The 21920-nt window shown below is 43.7% G+C and overlaps 2 protein-coding genes across 2 annotated transcripts in view; one reads left to right on the forward strand and one right to left on the reverse strand.

The window, feature by feature from the left end:
• SND1 (staphylococcal nuclease and tudor domain containing 1) overlaps nt 1–21920 on the forward strand; it is a 412208-nt gene that overhangs the window by 24265 nt on the left and 366023 nt on the right. The window contains exon 2 of the mRNA XM_081038319.1: nt 16374–16523. Coding sequence (XP_080894445.1) covers nt 16374–16523 — 150 coding nt within the window. The remainder of the gene's footprint in view (nt 1–16373; nt 16524–21920) is intronic.
• On the reverse strand, nt 7274–7756 carry LOC308492804 (large ribosomal subunit protein eL21-like; the record flags this gene model as incomplete). The annotated part of the gene is made up of 1 exon (XM_081038253.1): nt 7274–7756. The coding sequence occupies one exon, from the start codon at nt 7754–7756 to the stop codon at nt 7274–7276; it is 483 nt and encodes a 160-aa protein (XP_080894379.1).

A 21920-nucleotide genomic window follows, 5' to 3' on the forward strand; every position in this document is an offset into this window, starting at 1 on the left:
CTGGGCAGTACTTGGGGTGAAGCTATCACAGCAAGTTCTAGATCACGGCCAAATAGCCTTCTGTTGAACTTCTTAAGGAAGTGTGCAGATCTGTGGGTTACGAGGGAGGGTAGGGTGGGCTGGGGCACCAGCATACCATGGGGGCAGGAATGACCATTTGCTTTGTAATTATTCCTTCATCACAGTCTCTCTAGGATTTTGACAACAAGGAGACTCCTGGGATGGGATGGTAACTTAGCAATCAAAGACCCTGAGATATTTATGGTAGATTTGTGATTGGTACTTTTTATTTTGACAGCTAAATTAGACCGTCAGGTTAAAACCCCTGCCAGGTCTTGGTGCTCACCGTCCCCGTTCTCTCTGCAGAATCTGATCCCCTCCGTGGTAGACACGGGCTTTCCCAGCTCTCCTCCGACTCCTTCCAGTGCTCCTTCTCCATCTCCTCCCCCTCCCCCTCCATCTTCTAGTGTAGGTGAGGTTTTTGATTTTTGGATCCTTTCTCCATCCCCTAAAGCTCCCTGTCTCTGAAATGTCACCCAGAATTTCAGTGTCTCCTATGTAAGGACTCCCTGATCTAACTTTTAGTACCCATCCTCTCTCTCTAGAGCTCTTGCATCTTGAGAGCCTGCTGGCCTTTTTTACCTAGATGTACTCCAGACAACTTCAAAACTGAACCCACCAACCAAGTTGTCTCCTAAGTCAGCTGTTCCTGCTGCGTTTCTAATCCTGCTGATGCCCCCCCTCCCGGTCTTGGAGCCACGAGGATCAGCATTAATCTTCTCCCTTAACCCCATTGTCAAGTTCATGTTCAGATACTATTGATTTTACTTCTTCAGTGATTCTTGGAATCATCTTCTTTTCTTTGTTCCCACCACCACTATCCAAATTCAGTCCCTCATTACTTCTCTCCTGAGCTATTACAGTCCACTCCTGAATGATGTCTCCTGGTCTCTTCCTTCTCTATACTGTCCTAGAGACCTACACTATCCAGTAGGGAGTCATGGGTCACAGGTGGCTACTGAGCACTTGAAATGTGGCTAGTCCCAACTGAGATATGTAGTAAGTGTAAAATACATACCTGATATTGAGTACTTAATACTAAAAGAATAATGTAAAGTATCTCAATAATTTTTATATTGGTTACATGTTGAAATGATAACATATTATGATATATATTAAAATAAATTTCATCTAAAAAAATAAATTTGACTATCAGTGTTTTAATTAGGGAAAGTTTCCAAACAAGTTTGGAAAATAAAACTGGAACTTGAATGCTTTTCATGGGTAGTATAGAAATTAAATTACTTCCTCAAGGTCTACAGTCAGTCCTGCATATAATCCAAAATGTATTAGATATTCGTGAGAGATGATTCAGTCTGAATAATATTGAGTGTTATGCTCAGTATCCTACTTCCCCTACTGCTGTAAGTCCTAAAGAAATGCACATGACTTTGCGGAAGCAAACCTGAGAAATAGTGAATGAACAATCTTCTCTAGGATCTTTCAAGACTTCTGTCATGCTTTGATCTAGGTGTATCTTATATACAGGCTTCTGACCCCCTTTTTATCATTGGATTACGATTTGGTATGTTGTGCACTTGGCTCAGGGACACTGATGGCAGTGCTGGGAAGGGGGGAAATGAGAGACTGCAGCAGCTACAGCCCTTGTGGCTAGGAATAGCTGCTGTCTCCTCCCTGGATCAGGAATTGTGGCTGCACTTCTCCCCTTTCTCTGAGCATGGGAGTTAGGGAGAAGGAAGGAGTTAGAGTTTGGGGGGTTGTGGGGGGGCACTGGGCATACAGAGCCCATTAACTGGGTGGCCCCAGCAGTGCAATCTCAGACTGCCACCCTGCCTTGGCGACCCCTGCTTCACCTCCATTTGCCCCTAAAGGGAAGAGGAGAAGTCTGTTTGCCATCAGGCATACTTTTCCTGGGTTTCCTTAACAGAGAAGAAGACCCATGTCTTTGGGGAGTTGCTTCCTATACCTGCCGTGCCAGAACATGTTTTCAAGAGAAATAAGCTCTTCACCCTTCCTGTCACGTACATGCCCATGTGTAGGAGTTCTGAAACACAGAGTGGGCATGTATACAAAATGTGTGAACAGAAAAACTGCCTGTTATTTGACACCACAAAATAGGCTGAGGCCAGTTGCCCTAGAAGTGTATATTTTGAAGTGTTTAAGAAAACGATCAGTTACTTGTGTTCTTTTTTTTTTTTTCAATTAGTGACTTTTTAAAGTGTTTTAAAGATTTCTGGTAGTCCCTAAACTACATCTAATGGACTAGGACTCCAGTCCACCACTGTTTGAGAAAGACTGTCACAATGTGGGATGTAGAAAACATGGAGAATTGGAATTGTTAATCCTACCCAGGAAAGGCACAAGAAGACATCTGTAATACTTTGGACACACACAGTGCTTGGAATAGACGCTTCCATCCAAGCCCTAGAGTCTAGAACTAAAAAATGACGGCACTCCTCCTGGGGGCTGGTTGGCAGGGCGTGGGGTGGTGCTCGACTTAGATGCCTGTCAGAGACCCTTGATGGGACGTAAGCTTGCTTTTGCCTTCTCCACCCAGCACCTGCCTTCCTGTCACAGTGTGGTCTTTGCCTGGCAACTTACATTTCTCTGTGAGCTTGTTCCCTGAAGATAAAAGGGAATAATATACTCTCTCATTGCTATTAGTTTAGGCATTCAGATTTGTTTTTGTTACCTTGGTATATGGATGTAGGCTTTGGGATGTAAATCTAATGAGAGATTCTCGTCTATTAAACAAGAATAAATATGAGAATCATGGAGAATAAAATCAGAAGAAATGACAGCATTCGCTCAGACATGGAGAACCCCTTTGGGGGATATGCCGTTTCCCCGAAAATAAAACGTAGCCAGACAATCAGCTGTATTGCGTCTTTTGGAGCAAAAATTAATGTAAGACCTGGTCTTATTTTGCTATAATATAAGAATGGGTCTAATATAATATAATACCGGGTCTTATATTAATTTTTTTCTCCAAAAGACGCATTAGAGCTGATTGTCCGGCTAGGTCTTATTTTCGGGAAAACACGGTAGTAAGTGACTGAGAAAAAATGGGAAGACCATTAAGTATTGAACAGTTAATTGGCAAATTCTCAAATATGGCCTGGCATATAGATTTGAGTGGTTTCTGTTGACAATAGAATAGACTTGACTGCTCATGGAAAGTAATCAATTGGGTGGTTAGAAATGAATGAGGTAAGATATCCTTGAAGGAGGCAACCAGGGAAATGTGCCATCTCATAATAAGAGGACTGGTGAGGAACGTGTGCTGAAGAAATGTTCCCAGAAACAACATGGCCTTCCTAGAGGAGACTGAAGTGATGCCGAAGAAGGTGGTTGCATTAGAGAAGGCCGGACAAGGTGTTGACCCTGGGAATATGGAAACTCCTGGGCGAGAGAAGGACTGGGAGAGGACACGCTTGCCGGTAGGTCGTGCGGAGGGGTGGAAGACACTGGAGAACACCTGGGCTACCTTTTGTCACTTAGCAGAGAAATAGGAAAAGCAGCTGAGAGTGCAACCTGTGCTCTTAAGAGCCTGGCTCTTGTTAGCTTCACCAGAAGTCCTCCAAGCTGCCAGCTGCTTAAGCACAAGGACTGTGTCTCAATTGTCTCTGTCTCCTCTCTCCAGAATCTCGCGCTCTTTGATAGACAGTAGGGGCATTTATTTATTTGACAAATACTTATTGAATGCCTACTTTGTCCCTGGTCTTATTGTGGGCTCCGGGGCTGCTGTGGACGAAAAGATAGACATGGTCCTCGCCCTGACCGAGTTTGCAGCATGGAGAGGAGAACTTAAACAGTTCATGATGCTGTGCGGTGTGACGATTTCCATAGGGTGGTCAGCGAGCATACAGAGCGGGGCGGTCACCTAGGCTAGGGACCGGAAGCCTCTTTGAACACATAGTTGAAGCCGAATTTGCTGGAGAACATATGTGTCTGAGCCGGGTGGATAGAGGGGAGAATAAAGAGGCAGGGAATTAATAACTTTATTGCGCAGACAATAAATGTCACCTGAGGACCTTGTTAAAATGCAGATTCTGATTCAGTAGGTCCAGGTTGGGTGTGAGAGGCTGCATTTCTAGCAAGCTCTCGGATGTTTGCTGGTCTGTAATTGCCTTCAGAGGCTTTCTGTGCTCCTTCTTCTCCAATATGATTCTTTTGTTTCATTTGAAAGATGATGGGATTCAACTGGGTCAGCTGCCCCCACCCCCACCCCCCACCACCGTCTGTAGTCATGGTGACTGCGGTGATATAACTGTCCAGTGCTTTCAAACTCTAGGTCATTAGCAGTAGGGACTCTTTATTCTTTCTGTCCCTTCCACATGTTGGCTGAAAATACTACTCTATTGCCCTTGTATTGTGATCCTGACAGCCTGCATGGTAGGGAAGGCCAAGGGAGGTGTGTGTCGGGTGGGCGGGGGTGCAGAGGAGGCAGTTTTAGGATTTGGTAAGGACGAATGAAAATAAAATCCTAAACTCAAGGAGATAACAAGGGAAATGTGCCATCTCATAATAAGGACCGTTGACGGACGTGTGCTGAAGAAATGTCCTCAGAAACAGCATGAACTTCCTAGGGGAGACTGAAGTGAGGCTGAAGAAAATTGTGGCATTAGAGAAGGCCGGACAAAGTAAATTTCTTGCAAATTAAGATAGGGAATTTCTTTTGACAATCCCCCAAACATCTTTCCTTCTGCTTCTAGATTAGTGCTTAGGCATTGTTTTAATTATCTGATTCCTCTTTGATAATAAAGAAAGCCAATTCCTAGGGGTAAAGAGATTACAGCCAAGATTATAAAAGTTTCACTTAAACCAAAGATCTGTATGGTGCTCTCGCCTCTTGCAGAATGTTCTCAATTACTACGACTCTGAACTTTCACCAGTTTTATCAAGACTTTGGAGACATTAAGGGGTTTCTGACCTTTCTGAATATAAAACCTAATTAGATTACATATGTAAACATTTAAAATCCCTACCAGATAACTAGCGCAGGAAAGAAGAGGGAATCTCCCTCTTCTTGGGTTGAGGGGTAGCCTTTGTGAACTGTACTCAGAGATTTAAATTCTGTGATTTGAAAGCGTCTTGCATTTTATTTCATTTGGAAGAACATGGAGTAGTGAATGGATCACATCAAAAAATACATTCTTCGCAACACAATAATAATTTGACATTCATTTTCTTCGTTTTGTGTTTATGGTGGGGAGGACAAACTTTGAGAACCACCGGTGAGATCTAGTTCTGGTGATTTGTTTTGTTGTTTGAGGCTCTAAAGCAGCCAGTACTATGTTTAACACCTTAAAAAGTTCTTTAACTTTATTTTGAAATAATTTCAAATTACAGAGAAGTTGGCAAGAATAGTACAAAAAATGCCTGTGTCCCCTTCACCCAGAGTCCCCAATTATCATGTCCTCCTCTCTCTTTCATACACACCGGCGTTATTCACAGTAGTTATGTTGCAAACACCTAATTAGTGAAACTGAACCATTGCTTCTCTGAGAATTACAGGGTTAGGTTCCTGTGAGCCTCTGGGCACAGCGTTTTGAAGTGATAACACATAACCTACTTTTATGTGCAATTCTGGCTTTTAAAAAAAAAAATCATTAATTTTATCTTATTTTAAAATTATTTTTTTAGTTTCAGGTGTACAAAACAATGTAATAGACATTTATACCCTCCGCAAAGTGATAACCCCCCCATCTACTAGCCCTCTGACATCGTCTATGGCTATTACAATTCCATTGACTATTCCCTATGCTGTACTCCACGTCCTGTGACTATGTATATATATTTAATTATAGTTGACATTCAATATTACTCAACTTCAGCTTCAGGTGTATAGCGCCATGGTCAGGCATCGTACGTGTGCTTCTGTTTAAAGATACTTTAATATATATTGTTGATTCATTAATTGACTTTGTGATCAGTAGCACTATGTATAATTCCTGTCGGAACGAAACTTGTCTAACTCGCATTTTCACCATAAGACACATCACCACAGCTTCCTCTGTGCCTACCAGTAGGAACCCTTTGGAACAACCCTGGTGGCCATTTAAAGCTTAAACAGTGAAATCTCCAACCCAAAGCCCTAATCACAGCAGTAATTTTTCTTTACCTTTTAATAGTTTGAGTAATTGACCCTAACCACTTGGGAGAGGGGCCAAACTCCTGTAGTCGGATCTTTAGTGGTAATATTTTTTTATGTTCTGGAGTCAGTTTTTTTGTCTTCCTTTGATAATTTCACACGTGACTGTTGCTCACTCTGAAAAATTTTCTTTTGACAGCTGGAATGGATTTCTCTGCAATGACGCTTCACACTTGCCTGCCATATAGTTTTTTCTGAGTTCTCTTATTTCTGAGTAACTGTGACTCGACCACAGCAGAGCTCAGTGTGTGACAGTGAGAACTTGGCTCGGCAGAGGACTTTGTCCTGGGGACAGTCCTGGTCCTGGCTTCCAGGAGACTGAGTCAGTTCCTTCATGGCTTTATTTGTGCAGCGCTAAGTTATAGCCTTGGTGTTCTTTTATGAGCGCCACCAGTGTTTTGACCCATGGTTCTCATATCATATATTTGGAGTTAGAAAGTGCACTGGGAAAACCTGTCCTCTAGCCCTGATGCCATCGTCTGACTGTGCCAGTTTTCTCAGCTGTTGAATGAGGCCAACAGTGCCTGCCCTGCTTCTGAGAGCTTTGTGAGGGTGGAGGGCGTTGGCGAGCAGGGAGCGAAGGGGAGAGAAACCAGTGTGCCCTTCACATTTCGTGAGTACCTGCTAAGTGTCAGGTACTGTGAGGCATTTCACTTAATAATTGTAAGAACAGAAGATGGTATATTGCCCTCAGTCATGGATGACGGACTATCACAATGTGTGGAATAATTTTCCCTTCAGTTGGTGTTCAAGACTGTCCAATTTCAGATTTCATCGTCATCTGAGGCTGATGGCCAAGAAACTTTGTCAAGTATGAAGTTCAGTACAGACTTAAAATATGATAGAGAGTCTGACAAGCACTTAAATCCAGTTTCCTAGAGAGTAGATACCTTAGTGGGGAAACTAGATTATAGATTATTTATTTAATTCTTTTTGGCTGAATTTGGTGGTGGGAGAATTTCCATGATTTTGATATTTGCTTTTTTTTTTTTCTTTTTAGGACACAAAAGTTTTCTTTAAATATTTCTTTGGGGGAGGGGACGCCACACTCCTCAATTAAGAGAAATATTTTTACAGAGGTCTTTTATTTTTTTACACTTATGCCATGAATCCATAGGGAATGGGTTCCAGCAACTCAGGCTCCTTTCCATTGGTTCTCACAAAGTGCGCTTCTCTGGGTGGGGCAGGCTGGCGTTTCAGTTGAACCCAGGTACCTTTCTCTTTGGCTTCCTTCTTTTTCTGATCATTTTCCTTCACCCGTTTCAGGAAGCTATCTCGGCTCTTAGAGTGCATAATATGCTCAATACGAACATTAATTCTCTTGGCAAGAATCTTGCCCTTGACTTGTTTGTTTACAACAATGCCAACCGCATGCTGAGTAACATGGTAGACCCTTCCCGTTTTGCCATGGTAACTATTGTGGGGCATTCCTTTTTGAACAGTGCTCATTCCCTTGATGTCTACAATATCACCTTTCTTGTAGATTCGCATGTATGTGGCCAAAGGAACAACTCCATGTTTTCTAAAAGGCCTAGAGAACATATAGCGGGTGCCTCTCCTCTTTCCCTTTGTGTTGGTCATTTTGACAAATTACCGAGTCACCGCACCCCGAGGATTCGGCCTCGTTTTCTCGAGCCTGGCCCCCGCAGTGCCGTGGAATAAGTTACCTGGTTCCCAGCCGCAGCCCAGGCCGGCCCGCAGCACGCCCTTCCTAGTCTGAATGGCCGTACCTCCACCGCCCAAGCCACTGGGTCCCAGACAGACTGCAGTCTCGCTAGGGCCCCAGTGCACCGTCTAAGCGGCCAAAGGGTCAGAACTCAGGGCCGTGCAATGAGAGCGGCGGAGAGCCACGCACATGGCCTACCTGGAAGATCTGAGATTTACTTTCATACCCTCAGAGCAAATGTTCATCTTCTTCCTCCCCCCACACCCACCGCCCCCCACTCGGGTTCAAGCCGTTGTTTCTCAGTCTAGTTGTGGAGGACACAGCTCCCTGGCCCATGCTGGTATGAGCCTTGTGCTCCCCCGGCTGAGGCAGTCAATCTCCAGTCGTCGGTCGGCTGCTCACAGCAGCTCTCGCCGGCTGCCGGCCACTCACGCTGGCGGCTGGCTGCTCCCTGCTCATGGCGGCACCCAGCAGCCCACAGCAGTTCAGGATCCAGGGAACGCTGTCGTTCACAATCTTAGCTGTAGAGGGCGCAGCTCACTGGCCCATGCCCATGTGGGAATCACACCGGCATGTGGGAATCGAACTGGGGACCTCCACGTTAGGAGCACGGAGCTCCAACCGCCTGAGCCACTGGGCCAGCCCAAATATCCATCTTTTTGTATTGTACATACTCTTTCAATCGTCAGACCACACTTTGAGCCCTTTCTTAAAACCAAAATTGGCTATATTTCTTGGGTCTTAGGGCCAGCATCTGTGCTTTATTCTCTGGTTTAGGTTTCATAACAACTCTCACAGATATTCGTCTGTATTTATTTTGTAGCTAAGGAAACTGAGGCTAATAGAGCCACTTAAGGTCACCACTGACATTGATTTGATTCTGGAACTTAATTCTTAATGCCACATACCACTGCGCCTTCTCTGATGATAAAAATGAGTGGTTTGTGTGACTTGAAGTGGTGGGTCTAGAATTTATTTCTGCTCTGCACTTGCTATTTAGACTACCATGAGACTAGTCTTCATCTCACTCCTTTGTCATAATGTTTTATATGTCATGGGTTTGCAGACCAACTCTGTAAAGGGCCAGGTAGCACATATTTGAGGCTTTGCAGACTATGTTGGTCTCTGTCACAGCTAATCAACATGGCCATTCCATTGTGAAAGCAGCCATAGATGATGATGTAAACGAATGAGCTTGGCCGCGTTCCAATCAAATTTTACGTACAGGCATTGAAATTTAATTTCATGCTCTTTTTATATGTAACATAATAATCCTTCTTTTGATTTTTTTTCAGTCATTCAAACATGTAAAAACCATTTTTAGCTCATGGGTCGTACATGACAGGAAGGAAGGCGGATTTGACCAGTGGGCTGTAGTTTCTCAATCCTTTTTTTTTTAATTCTGAAATTTTCTTCCCTTTGTGTCTCCTTTTTGAGTGTTTTTTTGTAATATTGGACTCTTAAGTCTCTCTTTGCCTTGCATATGGTAGTGTTTAATAAATGTTGGCTTCATTTGGGGTAGCCAGCTCGTGGAAGCTTTACTTGCTTAGCAATTCAGTCTCTGACACCTGCTCTGCTGGCACATAGAAATGGAGATTTTTAATTGGGAACAAGATTTAATCAGTAGGGAGCCTCAGATACCGTTTCAACAGGCATCAGCTCCCCAAATGCTTGTTTCTGCATATGGCACAGCAGGACTCAGGAACGGGGACTTCAGGTCTCGCTAGTCCTTGCTCTGCCATCAGCATTCTCATTTTAAGGAAAAGTCCCTCTACCTGTGGTGCTTGCAGATTTTTCATCTGTCAAATAATAGGGCTCAGATTAGATGCTGTCTGTAGCTGCCTTCTCTCTAGATGATCGTTCCAGCTCCCCTGAGATGTAAACTCCCCAATTTCCAAACTGAGGCCCCATTTGGCACAGCTGACCTGGAAGCAGCCACTTGAGCTGGACTCTGCTGAAAGTGCGAGAGCACCCAGAGCAAGTGATGTGCTGCGCCGAGAGGCGATGCGCTGCCAGTGAGCGCGTTTGAAGACCTGGCCCTCCGATTTAGTTCTGCCTCTTGTTCTTGCCAGAGAAGGAAAGAGGCTGGCCTTGTTGGCGAGTATTCTGGGGAAGACTTTCTAGACCACACAGCTTAGGTCCTTCTGGGATTGTTTGCACTTTCTCAATGACTTTAATTTTCAAGAGATGATTCTTCTTGTGGAGGCAACAGTTCTGCTAGGAAGCTTTTTCCTGATAATGCTTTCTGAAATTTTCTCCATTTTAGTTTCTTTTTAGTTTCCCTTGAATTCTGTTTCTTTAGAACTTTTTAGCTTCATGAAAGTGTTTGTACAAAACCTTTCCTACTCTATTCACATCAGCTTCCCCGTCCTCTGATGGTAGTTTTAGGAAGAGAAAATACCTTGTCCAGAGAAGAGTCCCCGGTCTGCTGCTTTGTCACTCTGACAACCCCAAACGTGCAGCCTTGGGCTTGTGGCAATTGCTGGCTTCCAGATGGCACTTTCAGCCCGAGGACTTTCTCGGTTCTCTTACGTGCCACACAGGGAAAGGATTTCATTCTACTTGTGTATTGTTTCTCAGAAAATGCTTGTATTAGTTTCATCCTTTTAAGAGTTGTATAGATCTCACTGAAGTTCTGCTTCCTTCCTGTGACTTCTATCTTGTTATTTCGAGAGGACATGAAAGTTTACAGTAACCTCCTTCTCTGTGGTGAGTCACCATGCCTGACTTTTGGTTCTGAGTCAGCTACCTTTTAAAAAAAATTTTTTTTCGTGTTGTTCAGCAAAGCGTCTAATCTTCCTGCAAGATATGGAAATCCTCTTTAGTGAAATATACGTTTTTATGTCCCCATGTATTTGTACTTCTATATTAGATCTTAACATTTTTAAAAATTGAAGTAAATCCACATGCCATAAAAATCACCCTCTTAAAGTATACATTTCAGTGGTTTTTACTGTATTCACACAACTATCACCACTGTCTAATTCCAGAATATTTTGATTGATATGCAAAAGAAAAAGAAAGCCCGTACCCATTAACAGTCACTTCCTATTCTCTCCTCCCTTCAGCCTTTGGGAACCTCTAACCTATTTTACGTCTCTATGGATTTGTCTGTTCTGGACAGTTCAGACACATGGAATCACTCAGCATGTGGCTTTTTCTGTCTGGCTTCTTTCACTTAGCATAATGTTTTCAAGGTTCACCCATGTTGTAGCGTCTGTCAATGCTTCTTTTCTTTTTAATTTCTGAATAATTCCATCGTATGAATATATCACATTTTATTTATCTACATATCACTTGATGGACATTTGGATTGTTTCCACTCTTTGGTGATTATGAACAGTGTTGCAATAAATATTTGTATCTCAGTTTTTGGGTGGACATGATGTTGTCTTTTTCTTGGGTATATTCCAAGAATGGAATTGCCGGGTGATAAGGTAACTAACTGTTTTCCAAAGTGACAGTGTCACCAGCCATGTATGAGGCTTCCAGTTGCTCCACATCCTTGCCAGTGCTTGTTATCGTCTGTCTTATTGACCATACTCATCCTGGTGACTGTAAAGGGGCCCGTCATGGTGGTTTTGATTTGCATTTCCCTATGACTAGTGAATGATGAGGAAGGGTTTTCATGTGCTATTGGCCATTCGTATATCTTTTTTGGATAAATGTCTTTTCAAATCCTTTGTCCATTTTTCAGTTTGTCTTTTAATTGTTGAGTTATAATAGTTCTTTAAATATTAAATATTAGACTCTTCTTCGATATGTGCTCTTGTCTTTTCATTTTCTTGAAAGGGAGTGTCCATTGACGCACAATGTCTTTAATTTTGATGAAGTCCAATTTATCTTTTTTGGTTGCCTGTACTTTCTATGATGGTGTCGTATTGAAGAAATCATTGCCTAATCTGTGGTCACAAAGATTTACACCTATGTTTTCTTCACAGAGTTTTAACTCTTACATTTAGGTCTCTGAGCCTTTCTGAGTTCGCCTCTACCTCAGACCATATCCAAAAATGAACTTCGTTCTTTTGCACAGGAATACCAAGTTTTCAATTTTTGATGAAAAGATTATTTTTTCCTCATTGAATTATCTTGGCACCCCGGTTGAAATTCAACTGACTATAAATGTGTGGGTTTACTTTGAGCCTTTTTGTGCCATTTCAGTATTCATTAGATGACTGTACTCATTCTTTATATTGGGTCTTCATGTTGGCAGATATTAGTAAGATATACCTGTTACATCTTAACAGGTTGATACACCTGTTAAATCAGTCGTCCTTGCAGAGCAAATAAGATGATCCCAGCTAATAAGATTCCATTTTCAGGACAAGATTATTTTTCCTCTTGGGCTGTGATAAAAATACTGACTTTGTTGACATGCTTATGGATTTCTGTACCTCACTTTCTTTGCCCTAAGTATAGTGTGGCTAGGTTTTTGTGTAAGAATTATTCTGTCGTCTGGGGTCTAGAGTTTTAATAGTTAAACACACCGAATCATTTATCAGGATCTAGTGAAGTTCTGCTGTGGTGTTCCTGTTGCTGGGCAACATTTTAGTGGCCGCCCATGATGTGTTTCACTGTAGGTAAGTCTCCTCGTAAACCTATAAGTGGGTTTGAACAGTTTGAGTCCCCATTTTTCTTCTCAGCTGGCTTGTTTCAGCCTTTGTCACCATCGGACTTGTGTCCTGAAGCCAGGGCCTCTGAATCATGCTGTGTCCCTCTGCAACCTTTATTGACAAGGCTGAGAATGTCTAATCCATGGCTTGAGTCAAACTGACTCATTGTGATAGCTATTTTCATAAATCTCCTGCTGTGTCAGGTAGAGCTAAGACCGGTTTTCTAGAATATGTCATTTTATTAATATAATTGGATAAAGCAGTTACCATATGACTTGCTTTCTATGCCCTATAAATTAGCAATTAAGGATAATTACCGCATCAAGCTTTGGCAGAACAATTACCCGTGACAGTTTCTTCTCAATCTTCATATTCTCCTGAAATTAAAATTCTGATAAACAAACGATATATTTTACCTTGTGTGTTTATTGTTTGTCTTGCCCCACTGGAATGTCTGCTTTATTTCACTTGCCTGGAATAGAAGACTGCCACTTGCCTAGAATAATGCCTGGCACATAATAGGCACTCGACACATTTTTGTTGAATTAATAAATGATAAATGAATCAATCACTGAGTAAAACTATAAAAATAATCAACTTAGGTCTTTCACAGAGGAAAAATGACTTGTTTTGCCATATGTGACATAAGTTAAGTTTGATATATAGACACTTGTTCTTTTTCATAGTTTACTTAAAGACATTTTAAGCATTTTTTTACCCCCAGAAGCAATTTCTCCTTGGCTTTACTTGGTGGGGAACCTTCGATAAGAGACGGTCATTAAAACTTTTTGGAGGAAGAACTTGAGTAAAGAACTGTTGACAAGCAGAGCAGGTTGAGGTTACTTAACAGTACCTGGAAGATGAAATGGAGAAAGCAGAAAGGAGTGTGTTTCTGAACTATTGCAGTTCCTATAAATAGTAGGAAGAAAATTTGTTCTTCCCTTATAGACAGGCCTGTCCTCCCTTCTGCAGACAGTCTCTTCCTACTCTCTGCCAAGGCTGTGGCCAAATGAGAGGGAGAGAATTGCAGAGGAAAGATGGACATGCGTCAGTTCTTTCCTCCTGGGGGAATAGGAATCGCAATGTCTGCCACATGAGTGACTATTCTTGTTGCTCAGGAAGTTGAATTGGTGGCTGCTGCTTGATTTTGTATATTCAGTAGCATGAAGGGCATAGAACAGCTGATAAAGTAAAAGTCATCTCCAGTATTCATTTGAGCCTTGAGCATTGTCTGAATGGCATTATTTGGTGCAATCATGTAAAGAAGTTCTGGTGACAGTTCTTAGGAAAGCATTGGGAAAGGGGGGAGGGTGTCAAAGGAAGCTTTGCAAAATTTCTGTGTGCAAGTTGTTTGCCGAAGCCCTTAGTGGAGCCAGGATAATAGTTACAGACTCATTGTCCCCCAGGGATATAGTATACTAGGTAGAGCCATTCGAGGTAACACCTTTCTGATATTTAGTGGGAAATGGGGGGCTCCTCTTATCAGTCATTTTGTTCTCGAGCTTTCAAGTGGCCGTTGTCAGACTTGAGAAATAAGGATTGTTTACTAGCCTGGGTCAGTGCTCACTTATCAGAGTTTACCTTGATCAGCTAAGGTGAGTTTTCTTGGAAATGAGCTGTAGCTGTCCCACCTGGGCTTACCAAGAGAGGTACTAGCTGTCCCAGTAGCGCCTTAGTTTTGTGAAGACTTCACTACAACTGAGGAGCAAGCATTGGAGACAGACGCCCTGGTTTTTCGGCTATCGGGAGCTGGGCTCTCCTCAGCCCTGTTTGGAACCTGTACATAATGATTCAGGTGCAGGCAGGTATTCTACAATGTGCTGTTCTTGTTTCTGCTGCTTGTGAAGAATTGACTATCACTGAATCAGATCCAAGCTCATTTTCTTCCTTTGGCCCTTCTCATTGCAGGAACGTCAAGCACCCTCTTCCCTCGTATACCTGTTCTTTCCTGGCTTCGCTTTGTTTGCGAGCTTGTCTTTTTAGAGTGTCAGTTCTCCGGGATGTTGCCAAGTGCATGCGTTCTTGGGAGAGGCTGTTAGCAAGGCTGTTGGGTTGGAAGCTGTAGGGCTTAATTGCTGGTCACAGTTGATCAGAAAGGATAAAAATGAAGAGCATGACTCATAACTGGTAAGAAAGACAGTCTTTTATTATGTGTGTCATGGTGTAGCCAGGGAGAGGGCGTTTATTTAGATCAAAGTCTGTGTGCTGAAGGTATTGGGTTACGGCGATATTAACCAGAGCACTATTTTTAAAAAATTGGAATGTGTGTATTTGTTGGACAGTTTCTGTAAAAAGGTAGTAGAATGGGTAAATGAATTGTGGTATCTTCATACAAAGGAATACTGTATGACTGTGAAAGTGCATGAACTAGGGTTTTACATCAACATGAATGATTTTTACCAAAAACCTTCCTCAAACCCAGTGAGCAAAAGAAGCAAGTCACTAATGGGTACATGCAGGAGACTTAGTTTATGTAGAGTTCAGAAGTAGGTAAAACAAAACCGTGTTGCATAGAGATGTATGCTTAGCTGGCAAAACTGTACAGAAACCAAGAGAGGGATTATCACAGTGGTCAGGATGATGGTGGCCGGTGGGAGAAGGAGGGGGCACAGAGGGAACCCAAGGTTCTGGCTGTGTTTTAGTTCTTCCCTTGGGGGAGGGTTACTCAGTTGTTTTATTCTTTAACGTGTACATATGTTTAAATGCACTTCCGTATGTATATTCATGTCTCTCAACTTATCCTGTTAAGATGGAGAGGTGAGGGAGGATTGTCAGCTCAGCAGGCGTGTATAGGAGTGGCTTCCCTGCATGCTCCTGCCTTTCTTCTTTGAGTCGGCTTTCTTTTCAAGAACAGTTCTTAAGAGAACTCCAGGGTTTTGTCCACCTCAGGGTTCTATCTGGACAGCAACTCGCTACCTTCTATCTACTAACTTGTCAGCAGCTTTTCGTTTTCTGTGTTTTATTTTCTTTTATTTTTTTTGCAGAAGTATATTCAAATTTAGTAACGGACAGTAATAGGTACATTTCTTAAAATTTCCAAGTACTATTAGCTTTTCTTGTCTGAAACATGGAATTGAGTCTTTTGGGTCTGGTGAAGCCAGGCTCTGCCCACCTGCTCACTAAATCGTGACTCACTGAGCAAAGACAACTTGAAGAGCTGGGTGATGTTTGTCATTGTTTCTTTACTCCCTTTCTTGTCTTCTCCCACTTGAGATCCATCTTCTCCCCTGCAGATATTTAAAAGTTCAGTATCCGTGAGCTTCAGAGCTCTTTGCACATTTGCATGTGGGTTCTATGCCTGGAGCCTTTGATTAGAGAGAGGAAAGGAGCTACTGTGTTTGGGAATCTTGAGGTGCTCCTTACATTCTTCTGTTTCACTCACCGAGAGCATGGGTTTTCTAGATTCCTTCCGTATTTCTCTTAGCTCAGACTGAGCACTGGACTCTGGCTGCCCTGCTCTTACGCAGCTCTTTCCAGGGCGTGTGCAGGGACTTCTTCCTCCAGTTTCCCCTTTCCTCAGGCCTTCCATTGCTGGCTTCTGCCCTGGAGTGGAATGTGTGGTTGGAGACACTGCCTTCCTAATAATTGAAAAGAACCCAGGGAGTGGTGATTGCTGGGATGAGATTACAAAGGTTATTAACCTCCACTCTCACGCGCTCTTCACCCAGTTGATTTTATGACTTTTCTCTCATTTGATTAATTCCTACTTATGTTTCTGCGTCGATCATTTTATAGTCTAGCCCAAGTTTTTCAGTGGGTATTTCTCTTGTAAAATGAGAAACAACCCCTTTCATGTAGTCACTGCCTGCGGGCTGGCACGTACCGTTTCAGATGTCGGGGATTCAGCACTGAACAATCCACGTTGCAGAGCCTCATCTCTAGACCGCTAACTAACTCTTCTGTCTCTCCCCACACTCAGGTCCTCTCAGGATGCGCCATCATTGTCCGAGGGCAGCCTCGCGGTGGGCCTCCTCCCGAGAGACAGATCAACCTCAGCAACATTCGAGCTGGAAACCTTGCCCGCCGGGCAGCTGCAGCACAGCCAGATGCGAAAGACACCCCTGATGAGGTAGGTGTTTCCAGAGGCCTCCCTGAGGCTGTGGGCCCAGGTTACAGCCCAGTCTGCTCCTCGACTGCCACGAAGCTGCTCTACTCTTTCTTTTCTGGATCTTGTGTTTCGACATGACAGGACTGGTGATGTTGGACGTTCCCACAGGGCCTCGCGTCGTTTGTACGTCCACTACTGGGCAGTACCCCCGTCTCGGGGCTCTTCCTCATACCCGTTTCCCTCCTCCTGGAACAGGTTAGAACATTTCCAGGGTAGTGTCGGTCATTTGAGGTTGGCATTGGTTGTGGCAGAGCTCTTCTATTAATTTATGCTTGAATCTCCACGTACATTCAAAATTCAGAAGGATATTCAGTGAAAAATCTAGTCCTTCTTCCCAAGGACTGCTGATGTTACTAATGCCATATGTCTCCTTCCAGAGATATTTACTGCCTGTACAAGCAGCCACTCTCATTTTCCTCAGAGGTAGCAGACTACACATGCTAGGCTTGTGCTTCATTACAGGCTTAATCTGGGATCCACGTACCCATAACGGTGTTGGAATCCCATGCAGTTGTTTGCAAAGCTTTATGTAAACATGCGTTTAAGGGAGGTTCTCCGGGCAAGCTGTGGCCCAACAGTAGTTAAGAACCGTTGTATTACGGCAATTTGAGAAGCTGCTGGGCTCTGTCTCCACCATCCCTCCAACCCCGTCCCTCACCTCTGACATCCTGCCTCCTGGCCTTCTCTGTGGTCTGCCTCGCACACCTTCAGGTCCTGCCTCTTCAGGCAGCTGCCGAGTCCTATAGTTTGAAACATGAGCTCTCATCTCTCCTTTAGCTGTGCTTTGGCAATCAGAAACGAAATTTCTGGATCCTAATGATTTGTGCTTTGCCCCAGCTTGATGGTTGTTGAACAAGCTGGAACCTCAGCTTTCCTCTGTTCCCTGAGACAGAAGTGAAGAAGGAAAAGCAGCCACGGGGATCTCTTACTTAAGGAAAGCGTTTAGTTTTTTCCATCTGTAATGAAGGGTAGTTTGTTTGAATTGAGAAGACAGTGAAGCAGTGTTATAGAAAATAGAGAAAAATCACCCCAAATTCTGCTTTCAACAGCAATCAGATTCTTGAGATAATGACGAAATAGATCAAAATCAGTTCTTTTCCATTGGTCCTCCCTCTGTGAGCACAAGTATTGGGAATAATAGTGAAGGGCTTAGCACATGCCTACGTGCTTTACAAAGTACTTAATAAATCTTACTTGCGGTAATCACGAGTGTTATTTGTTAATTTCTGCTGCTACAAATACTGCTAGTATTGTTAGACCAGACACCAAAGATTAAATCTCAGCACTTTTCAAATTTTGGGCGCAAAGTGCTTTCCTCGAACAACATTTTGAATAGTTCTTCTCCTTTCATTTGTGTGTTGTGTAACAGCTTGACCGCTTCTGAGAGGAGAAGAGTGTTAACCCTGGCAGGCTAGAGCTGAGCAAGTTCATTTCCCCAGAAGGAAGAAGCAGTGTAGCCTCGAGGAAGGAAGGGTTTTAATTTCCTGTTTTGCGGATGAGAATCTAGGGCAGAGAAACACAAGGCCGGTTGGAGCTTGTTCTAAAATATCTTAACTGTATCCTATGTAACAGTATAATAAAATCTTACCAGAACTATCCTAGCTGAAAGCATACCATGTCATCTGATGCCACTTCTCATTAAAGTTTCATGTATTTGTACAATCTAATGCTTTTTGTTTCTTGCGGGGCAACTCAGTCTCACTACATTTTTCCTGGTAACTCTTCAAACGTCCCTGTGACATGAAGTATTCGATCGACAGCTGTAGATTTCACTCTTTCTCAGCTGTAGTCACTAGTTCTCTGTCCTAATAATCCAGTCTCTCCTTGTCCTGCTGTGATCTGGGTTTCCCTGTACCAGGCCCTTGAAGCTGCTCTGGCTCACGTCAGTGATGCCAACTGGTAACCCACATCAGAAACCTGATTTCCCTTGCTCTTATTTCAACCCCTCCCCCCACCCCCTAACTCCCAGGCCTTTATCGAAACCTAGAGATTCTGCCTCCTTAAAACCTCTTCTACTCCAACCTTGAAACTTCAGTACTACTCCTATGGTCCTTTGTTCAGGTCTGATGGTGTGCTTGGAATCGTGCAATAATAGTCTCTGCCTTCAGTTTCCTTCCTTCTACTCCTTTCTCTGTAAGCTCCCACATCTTTTTAAAACATAGCTTTGTTGAGTGCCTTGCTCAGTGTCCTTCCCAGACACTTCAGGAATTCCTCATTTCCTCTGTGACGCTTCTAAGTGCCGTAGTCTGGGATTGAAGCCCATTTGTGGTTTGACTTGTAGTCTTCTCTTACTGACCCCGCTCTGGGATGCTAAGTTCCAGCCAAGCTGAAGAACTCGGATCCTCTCAGAGCCACTTGAGTCCTGCCTGCTGGTACCTTAGCCCAAGCTGCTCACTCCGTTAGGAGCTCCTTCTCCACCTGTGCCCTGGGCACCTGCCTCTGAAGAGTCTGCCTCCTGAAAAGTCATGTCCGACATCTCCTTTCATCGTCCCATTTTTGTGCTGTCATAGCATTCATACCATTTCATTCCATATGTATGTGTCTTGTTCTACGAAGCGTAAGCTCCTCGAGAGGAGCGACCTGTGCTCTCCTCTGATGCCTAGTCAATGCCCGACGCGAAGCAGGTATGCAGTGAATAAACATTGACGTGAATAATGAGGAAAAGAAGCTGAGCCTCTCTGCTTTGGGGGTCAGTGGATTTCGCAATGTGGCACTACCCTTTCTCTCTGGCTTTCCATTGATCACAGCATTGTTTTTGAGCATATGGACAGGTCTTTTCACATTTAAATAGAGTCAGGGACATTAGTGTTCATTCGCTTCCCGTTTCACTGTCCCAAATGTCATTCACTTACTTATTCTCTGCCTTCCCTCCCAATAGCTTCTTTCACAGAAACTCAGCTGTCTCCTAAGTCCTGTGGCAATAGAAGCATCTCCATGGTATGTTCCCAGCCGTCACTGCCCTGTCGCAGGCTAATCCCCAGCACTGCCCAGCTACTCCAGACAGCCTAGATCCTGCACTGATGGGCACTATGGAATTATATATTTATTTCCCATGGAATTACTGGGCTCCCGTTACGTGCGAGGCTCTGCTGGTTTCATGAGAAATATAGAAATGAATGCCACAGTCCTGTGTTCAGTGGAGCTTTTGAGAATTGGGGTGGTGGGGCGGTTGGGGTACAGAGGGGTTAGCTGCATATACAGGTGATGCAGTGGAACGATTAGAAGAGAAAGAGGGACAAGTGGTATTAAACATTGGGCCAGGCACAAAAGTAGTTAGCTTTACGGTTTTCCTCATACCTTGCTGTGGGATTTCATCTTGTTCCAGTAATTCTGGAGTCTTATCTGGTCCAAAGAAAAGATTGGAATTGAAAATTTCGTTTCGTCATGGTAGACATCAGAACCTCGCTTGGGTCTGGGAGCAGAGAGCAAGCTGCTAGCCTGCTACAGTTGGGAAGAGAGAATTCTAAAGGGAAGAGGGACTCTTGTGTCCCAGCTACTTAAGGGCCATTTGCTTCTTAGATGGCACTCTGGGACATCATTTGAGCAGTTAGTCTTCCTGTTCGGCCATGCTGGACCTTGTTTGATAAATGCTTTAAGCAGAGTTTCCTGAGAGGCTCTGTTGGAATAGCCTTTGCTCTCCCTCAGGGGGCCTGCTGGTCCCCGTCGGTGTGAATGTTTGTACACAGTCTCTCGCGGAGTGCTCCGCTGCCCTTGTGAGGAGGGACGGGGTCGGTCCCTTTCCGGAGTCTCCCAGTTGCCTCTCTTCATGTAACGTCTTACCCAGTGAATGAATTTGCCCAACTCTTGGTGGGATACAACTTGCGAAGATGGGTTTAAGAAAGGAAGATGACAGAAACTGGATTTTTTAAAATAGGATTAGGTGTATGTCTTCTTTAAGACTTCCAGTGTGACTTTCTCTTATGGCCCAGTGACTGACCAGCTGTAAAATTAAGGTCCTCAGAGAAGAGTGCTCCTTCAGAAGGCTTTAAAAGCTTCTAGTAATTCTGCCTTGCTGATAGATAATTGGAGATTTTCCCACAGCGGCTAGATATTTCCTTGCAAACTGACCCTTGATAAATGAATTTTTACCAAAGTCTTGGCTTCCTTTAGGAGTACTTGTCTTATCAGAACTTTCCAAGTGTTTAGGAAGGCAGTGTGTTACTGAATTTTAGATAGTAGTGTGGCACGCAGAATTAAATCCTAAACATTAGATTTATAGTTGGGTGTTTTTAGAGATCACTAAGTTAATAAAAATCATAGGAGCCTGTGTTACTTGATTCAGCAGTGTTTCTGTGCTTGTTTGATAATTGGGTTCATTTATCAATCATTAGACTTTGGTGATAAGTATCCGTTTTCATTTTTTAGGAGTAGGGCAAGGGCCATAAAAATGTGGTGAGCTCTGTTGCCATTGAGTTGTTGACTCTGCTCGTTGGTGCCTTGAGGAGAGAGCAGTAGATGAGAGGGTGTGAGCTTGTGTTTGTGTGTCTGAGAGCACTAACTCAGGATCAGTTCTCCTAGAACCATCCACAATTCGTGTTATACAACCGGACTGGTTTTGTGAACACAGCCCAGTACATTGCTTGGCTTCTGGTTTCTGGAAAGTCATATGGATGTTTTCCTTCTAGAAAAGTTTGTTGGATAACCCCATAGAGTCATCTTCATGGGCTGAAAAGGTCAGCAGAGGGTTCCTTTTCAGCCCACGGGCGTGCTGTTGTGCCTTTATGGTGTGTGGCTCCACGAGATTGTAATAAACAGTGTATGCCCATTGTACACCCCTTTCCCCGTTTATACTTTGCATTTTTTCTGCACATGAGCTCCTGCTTATCATATGCTCCTTGAACTCGTACCCTTCCTTCCTTATTTCTTTTCTAAGGGAACTTGGGGCACTGAGCTAGGTCCAGACTGTAAATTCAAGTGACTGTGGTGGACCTACTGTGACAGGACTGACTGCTTCAGAGGAGACGTCTAGCTTTGTCTGTACCATCCTAGGAGTGGTGGTCTGGGGATGGCAAAACCATCCCTTTGCCCGGTATCTTGAGGTCACATGGAAACTGTGCTTCACATTGTGTGGCTGTGTGGCTGACTCCCTGTGCCAGTGTCGAAGTGACCCCTTTCCAGGGCCTGTTACTTGTGTCTTCCCGAAGATTCTGGGACCTGTATAGGGTCCCCCTGGTGTAGTTGCAGACTAGAGCAGTACGAGAAGAGGACAGTTGGGGAGAATACTTCTTACCCTTCTCCACTCTGTTGGCTGTTCTTTAACAAGGTGGAGGACAGGACATCAGCGAGGCTCTTACTTGAGTAGGGGGCTCACTGCAGTAACAGCACCAGAACTGTATCCTTACTCCACAGTGCCTTGAA

Source organism: Rhinolophus hipposideros (assembly GCF_964194185.1).
Source record: "Rhinolophus hipposideros genome assembly, chromosome: 25".
Taxonomy (NCBI): Eukaryota; Metazoa; Chordata; class Mammalia; order Chiroptera; family Rhinolophidae; genus Rhinolophus; species Rhinolophus hipposideros.